Source organism: Hydractinia symbiolongicarpus, chromosome 2 (genome assembly GCF_029227915.1).
Source record: "Hydractinia symbiolongicarpus strain clone_291-10 chromosome 2, HSymV2.1, whole genome shotgun sequence".
In the NCBI taxonomy this organism is placed as follows: Eukaryota; Metazoa; Cnidaria; class Hydrozoa; order Anthoathecata; family Hydractiniidae; genus Hydractinia; species Hydractinia symbiolongicarpus.
Window position 1 is genome coordinate 14,696,862 of NC_079876.1, and position 17,768 is coordinate 14,714,629.

The following is a 17,768-nucleotide window of genomic DNA, read 5'->3' on the forward strand; positions in this document are numbered from 1 at the left end:
AATGGCAAAAGTAGAGCTAGAGAAGCAAAATATATGCGCACCTCCATGAACATCATGACATCTCCCGCCTCAGACGTGACACTATATTGGTGCAATCTGTGACACTCGATGAACATCATGAACATCGAGACATCCCCAGCATCACAACGCTGCTTTAATACTAGTCTTTGTGATGTTTTGATTTTTTAAATTTACAAAGTTTTGACCATATTTACTTATGCGTGCCGTTAGGATTGTCATACTCACATTGAATAGAAAGGTAAAGCCCCTACTCAAAGCATATTCTGGTTAAGAGTTTGCGTACTTATAGAGGAACGCGTTAGAATTTCCTACATGAACCGTATTATGTGAGATCGCAAAGAGTCAACTCTACAGATCAGTTGAAGATGACCCATGGGTGCTCGAAAATGTCCCAGATCATCTCAAGGCTGAGGACATGTGCAGTAGAGCTTTTGAAGAAGACCTTCTGTGCTCGAATATGTCTCAGATCAGTTCAAGAGTCAGGACATGTGTAACAGAGCTGTTGACGAGACCCTCTGGATGCTCGGGTATATCCCGGACTAGTTTGTTATAACCCAAATTTTTGAAAGAATCGACTACCCGAATGATGAACTATCATCAAATGAATCAATATGTTTCACCGGCGTAAAGCACGAGCTGCTTCCCTTAGCCTTGCATCCTGAGAGAGTTATAGACTGGTACTTTTTAGAGAATGAAAAGAAAGCTCTTGAAAAAATGTGGAAAATGTATAGAAAATGTGTAATAAATGAGTACCGATAAACAAAAATTACCAGTTTGAAAATGCAACATTCATGAAAATTATGACTGGTATTGGGATTTTTCTGCCGATCATAGCCATGGCTCTCATGAGAGAAAGTGAAAGAGAAAAGAAGACGAAGTTAAAGAAAAGCGGGAGACGGGGACCAGGTTTTTCTGTTCCATCAACTACCTGGTAGAAATGATAGATAGACAATTAAGCAGGAGTGAGTAATGACACTATACAGGATCTTATGCTTCTTAAGAAACATAAGACTTAAATAAAACAAAGTGATGGAACAACAATGCTGAATGTGAACGCATACTTGACGAGTACGATAGATGCAGTTATAGACGGGGACTTGTGGTGGAAAATAAAATGTTGTGCTGGTACTATCACGAGCATATCACATATAATGGAGGCAGTTGCGCGAAGCCTACCTGATGTTAGTCGAACTTTGAAATCATGTAAAAATAGGATGTTGAATTTTGGAGACAAGCAATCAAATTAAAAGAGTTATACAGTAACGTAGCACCGTACAGTATCGAAGATGTTAATATTAGAAATATTCATGCAAACAAAGGCAAAGACGATAGATTTGTGTTAGGATACCTTGATCAAAACAGCAACGTGGAACACAGTTCCAATAAACCACCTACGCTATCTGCGTTGCTGATAAAGTCTACTAAAAATATCTTCTAGCAAGGTGTCTCTCGATACAGCGAGAAATCTGCGTTCACAATGTTATTTTATCTTGGTGACTACAAGAAGTAGTTGGCTAAGTACAAAGAGATCTTGAAAAAAAGAGCAGGGTATTACAATAGCTAGTATCATATCGGCGGTTGGCCTACTGATTTCCATCATTGTACTCGCAGTTACGGGAGGAGGTGTCGCGACAGGTGCAGGAGGAAGTGCCGTAGGAAAAGGGTTTGTAGAGAAGCAGCTTGAACGATTGGGAAGATTCCTGAAATACCTGGCAACCAAGGCAGGTGCCGCATTACCAGGGATTATTGGTACTGTAGTCTCTTTTTTCCTGAGAGTAGCAGCAAAGATTGGCGAATACGCAGCGAAGCACCTGTACATGGCAATCGCAGCCTCTGTTGCTTTTGTGGTGGCCTAGAAAGAATAAATAAACCTACTTAAGCCAGATGTACGCAATGATAAGCCTTACCCCTGCCGTGATCAACGCCCCCCCTAGTATCGTCATATTGATCAGGGGGCCCTATCCCCCTTGAACCCTACTATTTGTCCCGATCCGCGCTTAGTAGGTGTCGTATGCCCTGGAGCCTTCCGCATGTGATGATGTTTGGCAGGCTCCCCGCGTGCGTTCTCGCTAGCGTTAATCTTTGGGTTGAAATCGATGTAAAAAGAGTGCTTGCTGATGAGAATTTTTTTCGGGAAATTCCTAATACCTCCAATGTGGAGGTGCATATCACTCGGGGTCATATAAACGCCATGGGCAACACTAAGATCTACCTTAAAGCGCGCATATTTCAACACATTTTGGAATTCATCGACTTCTTTTCCGACATTGGTCTTCCTCATTATTAGTTCCTCGAACCTTATTAGGTACAGGCGTTGGGCATCAATTGCACTGCCTTGATTCCCGATAATTCCGGATCTCGCATTTGCCTGACTTTCAAAATTAGGTATGCATAGGAGCACTTGCTTTGCGGCAACGTTTCAATACCAATACGGGCGACACTCTGGCTTTTCTTTATGATTCAACGACTCCATGAGTCTTCATCGAACTAACTTGGACCTGGACCAGGATAATCTTGACGATGAAGCTGTCAACTACTAAACATGCTTTCGTTTTTCCATTCCTGCCCACTGCCAGACACCCCAAATTCCTGAGCTAGTTGTAGAAACCTTTGTTGATTAAAAGGGTTGTTCAAACGTCTGAAACCTATCTGAGCCGGGATTTTACCGATTTGGAAGTAAGCGTGGAAACGATATACCGCACGAACTATGGATAATTTGGCGTTTAGATGCTGCATGTTTACGCCACAGCCCGATGTTGCGCAGAATGTAGCAAAATTAAGCTTGGTAGACCAGAGGCTAAAAAAATGACTATTTCACTCCTTCACCAGCCCGCTAGTGGCTACCCCCAACTCATAGTCGACAAAGATGTCTGGAAATTTCACCTTGAACGAGGAGCCCTGCTTATCGATAACAATATCCTGCAACAAAAGGTCACCCACCTTGAGCCTTTGCGAGTATCTCCCATGGTTTGGGACGTACTTTGCCTTGCGGTTGTACGAATACATGTTCATCGTTTCTTTAAAGAAAGGGATGAACCAACTCTACATTAACGACATTGAAAAACCTCCCATGTTTCAGGATTTCCTCGGACAAGGTACGAGGATTGCCTTGAAATACATTGGTATTCGACCTATGTGACTCTACATTTACAACGACAACGACCTCACGATTTGCAAGGTAGGGCTTGATCAGCAGGTGACTCGAATTGAGATCAGGAATGGTCTCTACAGGATAGAGAATTTGGCGGCTATCGTCAAACCTCAGACAGAGAATAAGATTAAGCTCTTTGTATTGAAAAATGGATTCTGTAGGCTCCGTATCAATAAAGGGTACACGGTGGTGATTAACAGACCACTGCAAATGCTCTTACCTATGAGCCTACCATATGATCCCAGTAAAAAATACTACACAGAGGGTGACTATGATGCCTTGTACAAAACTGACAGGTATATTCGGCTACGCCTTGTTTGCCCTCAGTTGGACGAAGACTACTATCTGCTTGACAGTAAGAAATCCAAAATTCTTGCCTTGCTCCCCACCAAAGAGTTGCAGGCCTGGGGACATATGCTGACCTGTAGTTTTGGCACCCCAATTTACCTTCCCTTGAGGGGTTTTATGGATCGTCTCGAGTTTACGCTGACAGACGAACACCATCATGACAAAAATGTATCCCTCAAAAGAAATAACTATGCATTTACTGATCTCTTATAATAATACGCTAAGTGTGTCTGTCTGTCACTTTTGCAAAGTGGATTACATTCTTCAAAATTTTCTTTAACAAATTCTATAAAACATCGTCTATAAATTTGTTCTGTAAATTACCAAACTTTGACGTTAAATCAATATTGACGTCAAAGGAAAGTATATTAAGATTAGTGAAGCCATTGCATTGCACTTTTAAATTTAAGGCTAAATAACTTGGAAACGGGTGGAAATAACTGACGTCATCTCCTGCGTAGGTAACTAGGAACCACCTTTGACCAATTTGGGTAAGTTTCCCAAACCTGGGTCCCTGAATCCGTTTCGGGAATGGACGGGTTGATGACGTCATCAAAAAACCTTCAAACCCTAATATCTCTGCAACCGTTTGTCAAAAATACACGATCCTATACATTTTCTTGATCAGCGTTTCAAGATCTATACGATGAAGGCAACAGGCATATACATTTCTGAAAAAAAAAAGGTTTTGTGTTCTGACATGTCTCTGCTGACGTCATCAAAATTTAAATGACGGTTATTTTTCTCTGTTATCCTGCCTAAGTGGATTTTTCCACGGGCCTTATCGACTAGTCTATATAATAATACGCCAGTTCCGTGTGTCTGTAACAGGCAAAGTGGATATGTTCATTTTCCTTTGATCTTACCGAAATTTTCTTTAAAGTAAGCGAAAAATGCATGTCTAATATGTTAAATTTTCTGACGTTACGGCGCGACGTCAATAACACTACTTTAACGTCAAAATCCTATATTAAATTAATGAAGCCGTTACAGTGCACTTAAAATTTTGAGGCCAAATAACTTGGAAACGAGGTGGTGACGTCAATGATTTTTCACCGCGTGGGTAACTAGGGACCACCCGGGACCAGTTTGGGTAAGTTTCCCAAACCTGGGTCCCCGAATCCGTTTCGGAATGAACGGGTTGATGACGTCATAACAAAACCTACAAACCCCAATATCTCTGCAACCGTTTGTCAAAACTCCATGTTCCTATACATTTTCTTGATCAGTATTTCAAGATCTATACGATCAATATAACGGGTGTACAAATTTGTGAAAAAATTTTTTGGAACTTTTGGTAGGGACTTTGCTGACGTCAGCATAATTTTTAAACCCTTATATCTCCTTAGGCGTTTGTCAAAAATACACGATACTATACATTATCTTTATCAGCGTTTTAACCTCTACACATTACAGGCAACAAATGACTAAATTTTACCAATTTTCCTTTTTGTATATGCACTGCTGACGTCAGCAAAAAATCTAAAGCAACCTATTATTCCATTGTTCTCCTGCCTTAGTTGATTTTTTCACGGGCTTTATCGACTAGTCTATATAATAATACGCTAGGTGTGTCTGTCTGTGTGTCTGTGACAGGCAAAGTGGATGTCTTCATTTTCCTTTGATGTTGCCGAAAAAGTTATGTCTAATATGCTAAATTTTCTGACGTTACGGCGCGACGTAAATAACACTACTTTAACGTCAATATCCTATAATAAATTGATGAAGCCATTACAGTGCAATTAAAACTTTGAGGCCAAATAACTTGGAAACAAAGTGGTGACGTCAATGTTTGTTCACCGCGTGGGTAACTAGGGACCACCAGGGACCAATTTGGGTAAATTTTTCAAACCTAGGTCCGCAAATCCGTTTCGGAATGCACGGGTTTATTACGTCATCAAAAAAACTTACTACAATATTTCCGTAACCGTTTGTGAAAAGTACATGATGATATACATTTTCTTGATCAGCGTTTCAAGATCTATAAGATGAAGGCAACGGGTTTACAAATTTCAAAAGAAAAATTTTTTGTACTTTTATTAAGGACTGCTGACGTCAGCAAAATTTTTAAACCCTTATATCTCATTAACCATTCATCAAAAGCACGTGATTACATACATTTTCTTGATCAGCGCTTTAAACACCGCACAATAGAGGCAACGTAAAAACAAGGTTCTAATTTTTTTTGCAAATGGGTTGCCGACGTCATCAAAATTCATATGACGCTTATTTTTCAATTTTATCCTGCCTCAGTGGATTTTTCCACGGGCTTTATCGACTAGTAGAATAATAATTGAATAATGTACCTAATCTATACGCGAATTTACCAAATTTACCAAATTTACCAAAAAAATGCAAAATGCATGGGACCTGGGTGCGCTACTGCGACCATGGTCTGCTGAGTGTCAGCATTATCACCTCAGGTGTCGGCATTGGAGTTCTGGACACGGCTCTAGGTGCTCCGCTCTGTATTGCCATAGGAAATATAACAATAGGCGTGGGGATAGGGTAAGCTGCCTGTGGAACGCTTCAAAGAGGTTAGCTGTCAAATCCAAGAAGCATGAGAGTATCAAGCTACTCGCGGAGTCGAAATTAAACTCTGTCGTTGACCTGATAGCAAAGGCTATTGAGAATGAAGTGATCAGTAACTACGAGTTCAGCCTGATCATGCAGGAGAAGCAACAGTATATGCTACTGAAGGAGCAACTAAGTCAACGCTTTAAATGTATTGTTGACTCCATTAATAAACCAAACGTGCTCAGCTTTTTGCGAAAGGGAAGGAAGAGGGTAAAAACGACGTTTTAAAAAAACTTCAGTCTGTGCAGTATGCCAGCGCTACCTAGAGTCACCACCTGAGTATAAGCCTTAATTTTATATGTTTTTTAGGTCTTGTGTGGCCTACAAAATATATGATTTTTAATCCTCACTCAGCAGCCATTCTTTTTTGAAATATTTGTACCGAAATTCTACGACATGTATCTGTGGGTAGTAATTTTGGCCTTGCGCATACACCGATTATATAACCAGGATGGCACTGGCTAAGCAGGGTTCATCGTAGGGCACGCACCAGCATACCATCAAATTTAGTTGTAATTGCGTCCTTGTAGTATTTCAGCTTGCTGTTGATGTTGAGTATGTTTTTTCACGGGCTCTGTCGTCAATTATAGATTTGTCGATACTTATCAACCCAATCGGGGTACTCTTCAAAATCCATACTCGTCACTGGTACTGCACTATCGTTGTACTGGGTGACTCCATGTGGGGACCAAATCTTGGGCATTTTTACCCTTAGGCTCACTACGGGGTCTCTCGTATGATACCCCACGATCTACCGTTGATCTTTGCCTCCATTGGTATGAGCTGGATCTGATACTGTGATATATGCGACATTTATGTCATTGATGTCGGTAAACGTAGCAACAAAATTGTAGAAATCTCGAGGTTTGACAATCTCTTCTCCGAATTTTAGCATCCTTATTGAATTTCAAACAACGTCCAAGTATTGCTTTTTGCACATACGCAACTACCCCCGTTATATGTGATATATTCCTGGTGGCAGTACCAACACAACATCCTAGCCCTTATCATGAACCTTTTTCCACAGCTACACCTGTCATACTCGTCAAGTACCCTTTCGCAGTCATTGCATTGTTCTTTCGTTTGTCTTATGACCCTGAATGGCTATGAGATAACCTAAGACCACAACTTTTCAAGATCTACCTTTTCATCTTCCGAAAAACATCAGTCCACAACCCTGTCAAATGCTAGGCCATCGGAAGCAGTTCCAGATTAATCCTAACTTTCTGGACTTTCCTCTGACGGTAGGCCTCGAGTAATTCGGGCTTAACCGAGCTACTATTACACATATCTCGGGTAACAAACCAATCCAGGACATACTCGACCATATCGGTATCTTCTTCAACAGCCTTGTTGCATATGTCCTGCGTTTTGAACCTTGATCCAGTGAGGATCCCCCTCAACCATCCAGTTGCACATGTCCTGCGCATTCCTACATGTTCCACATACTTGAACATGTAGGAATCCCCGTTGCACATGTCCTGCGCCGTGAACTGGTCGGGACATACTGGAGCAGGTAGGGATCATCTTTAATAGCTTTGGTGCACATGTCGTGCGTCTTGATATGATACGGGACATACTCGAACATGCATTTCTTCAACAACTTTGTTCCACATATCCTGCGTCCTGAAATGGCCAACAGCCTTGTTGCACATGTCTTGCGTCTTGAACTGGTCCAGTACGAATTTAAGCACCCCATTTTTTTCCAAGTGTCGTGCTTCCAACTAATGTTATCACTATGACTCCCTTTTTTTCTCCTTGGTTTCGTCAGATGTTATTGGATGCTACTGCGCCCGCGTTGATTTTTGATGAAGTCAGCAGATTTTACCTCGTTCTCCTTTTGCTGTATTATAGGGACACGCATGACTTAGCACAGAATGATCTCGTTCTGCATAACTAAGTACAGCATGGTAAGGACTTGTCCTGGATGATCGGGGGCTTGTGTTGAATAGTATGGCATGGTGAGGACTTGCCCTGGATGATCTGGGGTTTGTTGTGTTGGACTGGGGGCGTGCTACTTAGATGTTCGGGCACTTGTATGGCTTAACGCCGCATGGTAAGGACTTGCCCTGAATGATCGGGGTTTATTGTGTTGGGATGGGGGCGTGCGCGTGTGCGCGATGTGCACCTGTGCGAGAACATACATTTCTCTATTTCTCCGTGTTTCCGTAACACTACTTCGTTCTTGCGCACAAAAAGACAAACAGAATACGGATATTATTACAGAAACAAGTAACTGTTAATTAAAGTCATAAACTGCCAAATTGATAAAGCGCACACAACGTTATAGTGTTTCGTGCGTGATATACTTTTCAATAAATAGCTTTTGTTTCTGTGAAAGTTCAAAAGTTTATTGTAGCGCCAGATTGAGCGCTTATCGCAGGTAAACCATATTGCACATGTGTATTGACAAATTCTATTGAATTTAAATAAAAATACAGGGAAAAAAACACTCAGCAATTTTATTATGGTAAATAAGCTTTCATGAAATTGTCAGTGTAAATAAAATCACATCGTTGTTACAAAGTAAACAAAATAAAGTAGCACAGGTTGGGACTGTTCTCTCATTGAATCATTAAAATTAAGACTTTTGCCAAGGGTTATCTTACAGTATAAGGTATAGCTACCGAACCAAATTAGCATAAGAAAGATTGAGGGAATTTTTTTGTAGCCAACTGTATTTAGCTACTCTCAATTTTTAGATTTGGTGTGGCAACTTTTTAAGTGTGTTCAGTCAACTAATCGAGCAAGCATGAATTTCCATAGTTGTTGTTAAAGTAAAAAAAAATTAGAAAATCGCAAGTTAAAACAATCATTGGTAAGCTTAGGCATAGTCATAAGAACAACAGATAGTCTGGGCACCGCCGCAAACAAGCTCCGCTTCCGCATACTACTCGCTTTTAAAATATTTTTAACGCGACTACTTCTTAGGGGATCTAAATTTAAACACAAGCGGGACGTGGGTAGTTCACTACAGTTTTGTGTTAGATTCACGTAATTACAATGGTTGGAGCTAATTGCTCCATTTATGTGTGTTCAACTTCTTGAAACCAGATGAGTCTTCTACCTTTAAAATTCCACAGGCTAATGACAAGTATAATAATGCATTGGAGGAAAAACTGATTAATTTCATGAAGAGGGATCGAGAGATGGATATGCAGTTGAGGGCTTCCATAGAGAAACAAAAAACTGTGAGAAGCACTTCCTAGAGAGTGAGATAATACAATGTAAGTATAATGCAACAATTTTAAGTGAGTTTTTTAATCACATCCTAGATTGTTCTAATTTCATGTTAATTTTAGACTTAGATTGTTTTTAAGTTTTGAAACAAATGATTTAAGCTTCTGGTTGTTGTTTATTTTGTTCTTATTTTTTTGCAAAATCTAAGCCTCGCGTTCTTATAAAAGTGTTCTTATAACAAGGTGTATTTTCTAACAGAGTTTGTCATAGATTATCTGCAACAGAAGAATTGTATATCACAACAAGAATCGACAGTGGACACTTAACATTAGGTACAACGATCCAAGGTCGAATTTTTTTCTATAATAACTGCGGAGGAGTGTAATAACTTTAAAACTAATGGGCAGCTCACTAATACAGCGTGACCGAGGTGGTCTTAATAATGTGGATTATCTTAACCTATTGTTACATCAACGACTGTTTTTGAAATCTAAGAAACATGAATTATTAATTGAGCCCCAGTTGGTCAAATGCCTTTGGACAGTTCTTAAAACGAGGTCATAACGCGTGCGCATTGGTCATTCGAAACGCACATAGAAGGCGTGTGTTTGAAGTTGGTAAAGTTCTAGGATTTCACGCGGCAACACGCAGTGATCGTAATTTTATGATTCGAGTTAAATAAAGCAAATCTCTAACATATGCTTTAACCCTATTCGGTCCGGGGGGGGGGGGGGGGGGCGGATTCCGCCCCCCCTGACGGTTTTTTTTTAATAACTCCTGATTGCTTTCTTATATGGCTATGATACTTACTGAGTTTCAACATTTATCTATTAGACACCTGCATGCTAAATTTTTAGGTCCCATACCATTCAGAGGCTTTGATATTGGCCATTACTCGAAACTACCCCTAAAATCTCTATGAAATCCTTATAATGGGGAAAATATAATAACTCCTGTTAGGATTATCCTTAGAACTTGAAACTTGCAACACAACTTTGTTTCGTCAAGAAGAATCATTTTGAATAATTTTGACACGTGAATAATCCGATTTCCCGATTTTGTCGGATTTTACCCGAAAATCGGGAAAAAACGGATTTTTGGTCAATTTTTGGCAATTTTTTATTCGATCCATGTAAAAACCGGAAGATATGTTAAAAACATTTTATTTAGCTTTTAGAAACTTCAAACAGAATGTAAAAATTCGCTCTAGAACAAAAGTAATTATATTTTAAGCAGATAGTGGCATTTTTAACAATTTTCAAGCTTCTGATGACGTCACAGAAAATGTGCTGACGCAAGCAAAAATTTATTGCCGCCATTTTGTTCCTTTTATGACGTACTATAAGTGTGCCAAGTTTGATTCAATTTGAACAATCCTATGAAAAGTTATTGAGGGGGGGGCGGAATCCGCCCCCCCGGTCATAGTATGTTCGAAAAACCCCGGACCGAATAGGGTTAACAACCTCGTTCCCAGGGCATTTTGCCTTGTTGATAAGTTGATAGCGGCCACTTTGTAATAACGGCTCAGGGGCCAAAAGACCCTGGGGACGAGGTTGATGCTTTGATATTGTTTTTCATATTGTTAACTTGAATATTTTAAAAAAAATTGAAAACACAAAACGAAACAACAGTCGATAAAATTTAGGAGGAAAATATAAGAGAAAAACCGTGGATCAAACACGACATCATCTATTCTTATTGTAGTAAATATACGTAGCATATACACACTTAAGCTTTTAAAAGCAGTGGCTGATGTATTTGGTTTGAAGTTAAAATGGGCTTCTGCGCTGCATGTTTAGCCGCGCATATCATAGCATTGTAAAAAATTACTTATGACTGCCTGGTTGCTGCTTCCGCGAAACTCCAATTGTTGCGGCCACGAAGCACAAACTGCTGCCGCCGCGAAATTCCAATTGTCGCCGGCACGAAGCACAAATTGCTGCCGCCGCGAAACTCCAATCGCTGCCGCCACGAAGCACAAATTGCTGCCGCTGCGAAATTCCAATTGCTGCGGCCACGAAGTTCCAATTGGTGCCGCCGCGAAGTCCTATACAAAGTCTAATCTGTAACATTTGTTTCCTATTGTTTGAAAAAATATAGAATAATCTGGAATGTTGAAACAGTTTGTTGTTGTTTTTTTCTCTTTTATAAACGCTACTGCGCACTCTCAATGACTACATCAGCCATTATTATACTAATTGAGTTATTTTGTTCTTCAATGATTTATGAATTGCTTTATAACATAACATTCCATCTGATGATTTCGACAAGTAAATCCAATTAATAACCTTTAGTATTTCTAATATGGCGACAGAATTATCAATTGAAAGGAAAGAAGCTGAACCAACCTCATCCCCAGGGTCTTGTGGCCCCTGAGCCGTTATTACGGACTTATCAACAAGGCAAAATGCCCTGGGAACGAGGTTGAAGCTGAACAAAGTGGTTGCTAATGAGGTTTTAATGTTCGAAAATTACTATTTAGCTCATCACTAAAGCTTTTTACTGTTATCATAGGTTGTTTTATAATAAAACAATTTGCACAAATCATTCTTGTTACCATGACCTTTTAACATTTATTGTCTAAACAAAAATAAAGCCATTAAAAAGAACTACAGAATAATTAAAAAAATTGTTATCATTCTAAAGTGGTTACACGGGTAGGCATAAACTATTACTCGCTCGTAAAAAAAAAAGGGGACTTGAATTTTTTTAAACCTCTCTCATGCGTTTTTATCGGCTAAAAAGGGAGACACTAGTAGTGGTGAGAGGTTTTTCCGGCCGTGTGCGCAGGCCTTTATATGTTTCTTATTGCAACGGTTCCTTTTTACAACTTCTGAGCAAATAACATTGTGTGATTGCCAACTTTGTCATTAACCCTTTTGAACTGACGCTCTAATTGCTCTAACGTTCCTTCATCTTTATGTTTCTGAACTAATTTCAACACCGAATCTAACTCTCCGTTTTCTTCTAAGATTTGCCACGAAGAATCGCAACCACGCCACACTGGATCTAAAATATTTTCTATTTTAAAATTATCTTTGTAGATTGTGCAGCCAGGTCTACTGATACACGACATATTGACAAATCCATTCTCCTTCAAAAAGCTGATCAGCATTTCTTCATCTATGTACAATTTCTTTAAGTAGGCATTTGTCTTAGGCGCTAAACCCGTACAAAATCCATTCAGATTTTCTCGGAAATAGGAGTCAATTAATAGAACACCACCTGACTTAAGCACTCGGTGTGCTTCCACGAGAGCCTTTTTCAAATTGATGTGATTCGAAACTTCCTCCTCCTTTCTGACAGTATCAAGATGATGCAATACTTGTATAAAGGTACAAGCATCAAATGTTCCATCAGCAAATGGAATCTCAGGCAGAGCGTGTTGTTTTACCTCTATTAATCTGTCTTCATGCTTGGAAAGTTTTGATTTCGCTTTTGCAAGCATTCCCTCACTTGCATCCAATAAGGTCAACTTTCCAATTCCATTTTGAAGGAGAGCAAGGCTGTAATTTCCTGTCCCACATCCGGCTTCCAACATATGGATCTAAAATAAAAATAAAGGTAACAAAAAGTACAATAAATTATTCTAAAGAGAAACAAGTCCTATCAGAGAGAAGTATATATAGCACAGTGTTGTTTATATTGCGACTACAGACTGCAATATTTGTATGAAAACGGTTATTGCATCAAATCACCTAGCATGAACTTTCCTGCTCCATATTTGGATATTATGTAGAGAGTTTCTGATCAAAATTAATCGTAACCTGAGTCCGTAAGGAAATAAAACATTGAATCGATGGCGCAGTTGGTGTAGCAATCACGCCTTAGTTTAGAGGGCGTGAGTTCGAATCTCATAGAGGGCGTGAGTTAAGATCTCACTCGATTCATTATCTTAACAACATTTGGGATATGCAGATTTATCTTACTTAATTATATTTTCACATATGGTTATCGTATAATTTTACAAAACATTCCAGCGCGGGAGAGTGGGCAGATATGTAATTAAAGATGTTATAATATACAAACAAACTTTCCGCATGAGTGGTTTTAAATGAAGCCGAGTAGGCATAGAAAACGGGCTATGTCGCCTACCGGGCTGATTTTTCCCCCGATTATATGGCGAAAATACCCACAATTAAGTAGACGGATCAATTTGCTTATGCGCGGGTTATCTATAAATTTTAATTAAATTTTAGTTAATGTGATTACATGTCAGTTAACGTGAGGTCGGATGTCATAGATCAATAAATGTCATAATTTTGCTAGAGATATACCAATGTTTTCAAACCATAACGTGGGATGCTTAATTGTACTTTGGATTGTCATGAAAACGACCGGATCAAGTTTGCGCAATACAATATTACTAACTTTGCACTTGTATGTCTAGAAGGATCTAGCATATATGAAGGTCATGTTTAAGACATTGTGATAGGTAAAAAGATTGTATCAAAGCTTGGTCCCCTTAGACGACACAAAATGTTTTAAGGGCTTATAACTAATACTAGCTGTTTCCCGTGGAAGAATCCACTGTATTCCATTTAATTTATGTAGCAGATATGCGTCCATCAAAAAACAAACAATACAGCAGTGCGCATCTTACATCTGCATTATTATATAAATGACCAAAAAAATTAAAGGTTTTCAACAACTGCAGTATTTATGTGACATTTAAAATCTAAATCTACTAAAATTACTTACTCTGACCATCTGACAAATGCGAAAATTATTCGGAAAGAAGTTTCCAAAAGCATTTCAACATACATCTCACCCATAAAATTTAAATCACTCAAAACGCCACATATATACAAAAAAGCTGATCAATGTCAAACACAAATCTCTCTCATTGTATATGTTAAAATCAGTTAGTTTATTGCAAACCCTGCCAAAGGTTGACACACAATGTGAAAAATAAACAATAAATTGTGCCTCTGACAGAATTTTTTATCTAAGGTGTAAAAAAAGGGATTTGCAAGGACAAATTATAATGCAATAAAACATTATTTGATATATTGCATACAGTCCTTCCTCACCAAACTTTAGACAAAATGCCAACAAAATAACGGTGTTTAAATCTAAAATTAATAAAGTCCTTTTAGCAATTTGCATGCTGTTTTACCATCAATAAAGTAAACAAAATTTCAAATCTCACATAGTATTCTGTCACAAATTTTCATAAAATATATATATAAGTCATAATGAGTCATGTTAAACAACAGCAATCAATCTGTATATAAGTTCATTTTATGTCAATTTTTGCACCAATTTTGCAACACAAAATACAAATTCTAAATAATACTAAAATCTCTTATTTTGGTCCTTCGCATACCAACGGTCTCCCACAAAAGTTTAATCAAAATGTAAAAAATGAGAGGTAACGACAAAATTAAAGTTTGCAAAATTTAACTATTTCAGTACATATATCTACTGCATATGCCCTCTAAAACAATATTTTAATCCAAAATGCCAAAGAAAAACAGTTTGCAACAAAAATCAGTTATTTCGACAATATTGCATACACTCTTTCCTCACAAAAGCTTCACAAACTGTAAAAAAAAGAATGGTTATAGGGAGTGCTTCTGATTCAACAAAAAAAGTTTTTTGACATATTGCATCTAGCCCTTACCCACTAAATCTTACACAAAATTTCCAAAACTATATACGATTTAGAACACATCAAATTTAAATCGAGAAGGATCAGTCATTTCGATATATTGCACGGAGTCCTCCTTAGTAAGAATTTATACAAAATATAGAAAAACAAAGCTTGCAAGGTGTAAAATCAAATTCTTCTTCTGTGTATATATATATGGTCCTTCCTCGCAAAATTAACATAAAATGTCAAAAAGGTTCAGATTTAACATCTAACACAACAAAAATCAGTTCTATCAGTATATGTCATGCCATTGTCTTCCACCAAATGTTCCCCTTAAAGTTTCACAGACAGCCTGTAAATTAAAAACAACTAAGATCAGGTATTTGGTCTATTATTCTGTTCCAAATAACTTATAAAATGTAAAAATTGAGTGGTAAAACAGAAATGTCAAAAAGAAGAAAAAAATAGCTTACAAAGAGTATAAAATTGAAATCAACAAAGTAGCTCTTTTGGTGTATTAAATATAAGCCATACACACAAAAGTTTACACTAAATGTAAGAAAATGGTTGTGTTTAGTAATTTTAAATTAAGAAAAGTCAGTTCTTTTAGCATGCTGATTAAGGTTCTTGCCCACAATTTGAAACAAATTAAATTTACATTTTAAAAATAAGTAATTTCTAAACTTTATTTTCAGAATATTTGGAGGAAAAGAACTTCAAAAGCTACGTATATATATATTCCTAGCTAGCTAGCCAGTTGTTGGTGGTGGTTGGCTTTTTATGATGCTAGCTATAAAACATGTCTGGCAACAATAATATAATCAAAACTTAAAATAAAACATGAAAAAACCTTACAGAACCTTGCTATGATTAATTTATAAAACCATGCTCTTCTTCAAATGTTTTTTTAAAGATTTATTTTGAATGAAAGAGTAGAGAATACTCAAAAAGAACAGCCATCTTTTTCGTAAACACAATTTCCGTTTTATGCTAGGAACTTCATTTAACAGTCCGTATGCTTTGTGAATATCTAATACCGTTTCATATGTAGCGATACCTATATGTATATGCTAACATAGAGTTTTTTGGCATAAGGGTATATATATTTATATCGTTATTAGCAGCGGGTTATATATTTACAGCTTATGTGCGATTTCTATGAAGTACATTCCTAATCTTTTTAGTTAAATTTTAGCGTACAGCCACGTTATAAGAAAGTGACCCGTGATTTCCGTGTCGTGAACTCACAGTTTTACTCACGCAAGGGAATTAATATAACTAATATATTTTGGTCAATTAATTTTAGCTAACGCATAAAAATCATTTTGCATCAGGTGGTTCGCTTGGTTAAAGTTAAAAAAAATTAAATGTTATTTATTTTGAAATACACGTTTCCCGAATTACATGTTTTTTAAAATTTTGGAATTTTGATCTTTTGACCTTAACATCATTTTCAGCATCAGTAAATTGGGTAATATATAAATTTTCAACTTAATCCGACATATGGGAGAGTGCTCTTTTGGTGGCATCATTGTTACGGTCAAAGCCTTCCTAATTTTCAACTTGTACTAATAAGCCTCATCTTTGAGCAAAGGTTAATTAGTACAAAATTAAAAAAAACTGTTGTAGCAGGCTGTTTGTTTGATTGATGTATGAATATGAAAATTTACGTATTTATGCTTGTATATAACAAGTTTTTAACTACACAAAAAAAGGTGTATTAACTTTTATTATTGAAATATATGACCGGGTCAATATTTTTTTATCTGTAGCTAACAAAATAAATATAAATTCTTCCGAAAGATAAATTATTTTAACAATTTAACGACTTAACATTTAGTTTCAGCAACTTAAACAGTTCTCTTCATGTGAACATAACAGCTTTATAGAGATGAAGACAATTTTGTTTCAGTTTCAAGAGTTCTGATCTGTTTTTAGGTTAACATCTACTCACTTTCAGTGAAATAAAATTCATTTTTACCTTTGAAGGATCCATTTTTAGCATTCCTTTTACCATGTATGACATTACATCTGCTCCATCAGCAAATCTTACATTGTCATATGTCTTGCAATAATTATCATAATCTCGAAGCTTACTCATGATCTCGAAATCCTGTAGATTTTTAGAAAGAACCCTCCTGGTTTGACTGCGTGATCTAAAAAACTTAGTTTTAATTTTACACATTTACCGTAGCAATTAAAAACATTGGATTAAAATATTTCCAACATAGGCGTTGTCTAAGATTAAAAACCAATTATATTGTACGGGCAATGACTATCTCTTTAATAATAGCCGTATTCCGTCTGTCTGTCTCTGAGCGGACCCCCCGCTGAGTTAGAAAATGATGTTACGGAAACACAAAAATCAAGTGCGATATACTTTTATCCACTTTGTTGCGGTGGGTTAATATAAAGGACGGGCGAACCCGTGGATTTTTCTACGGGCAACGACTAGTTTTCTATGATATTGTTCTTATACAAAAATATTAAACCTTCTCACTTTATTGATAGGCAATCTCAGAGTTCAGTTCCAGTTCATCTTGTAAATGATGACTCTGCAATTCTTTTACTACGCGTGAAATATTTGTAGTTATCCAAGGCTACCTCCTTAGAAGCTATGATTTGACACTAAGAATTTTTTAAACCGGGTTAATAATTTGTTCCTTAAAGATCAGCACTCCATGTTTTTGTCTAAACGTTCATTTAGTGATAAGGAAAGTAAATCTTGATCAGCCTTTACATTAAAGTCTGAAGCTAATATTAAATGCTTTATCTTGCTATTCGCATGAAACATAAAATGTATACACCATTTTTGTCTCTATCTGTTGTTGTTCTTCTTAATCTTTAAAGCATGCACAAGATAAAGAGAATCGTTATCAGCAGTGAACCAATAAT

General features: G+C 37.4%; 1 protein-coding gene and 1 long non-coding RNA gene across 2 annotated transcripts in view; one reads left to right on the forward strand and one right to left on the reverse strand.

Moving 5' to 3' along the window:
* Positions 1-4,212: 4,212 nt before the first annotated feature.
* Positions 4,213-17,768, forward strand: part of LOC130629600 (uncharacterized) — a 33,415-nt gene continuing 19,859 nt past the window's right edge. The window contains exon 1 of the long non-coding RNA XR_008981990.1: positions 4,213-4,311. This is a non-coding gene — a long non-coding RNA (uncharacterized LOC130629600). The remainder of the gene's footprint in view (positions 4,312-17,768) is intronic.
* Positions 11,133-16,087, reverse strand: LOC130629598 (demethylmenaquinone methyltransferase-like). Its single transcript, XM_057442855.1, has 2 exons — positions 15,734-16,087; positions 11,133-12,824 (listed from the first exon to the last, which is right to left on the reverse strand). The coding sequence occupies exon 2, from the start codon at positions 12,816-12,818 to the stop codon at positions 12,102-12,104; it is 717 nt and encodes a 238-aa protein (XP_057298838.1). The 5' UTR covers positions 12,819-12,824; positions 15,734-16,087; the 3' UTR covers positions 11,133-12,101.

Bases quoted from the DNA above. Each gene is read 5' to 3' on its own strand.
- LOC130629598 (XM_057442855.1), bottom strand. From the start codon at position 12,818: ATGTTGGAAGCCGGATGTGGGACAGGAAATTACAGCCTTGCTCTCCTT.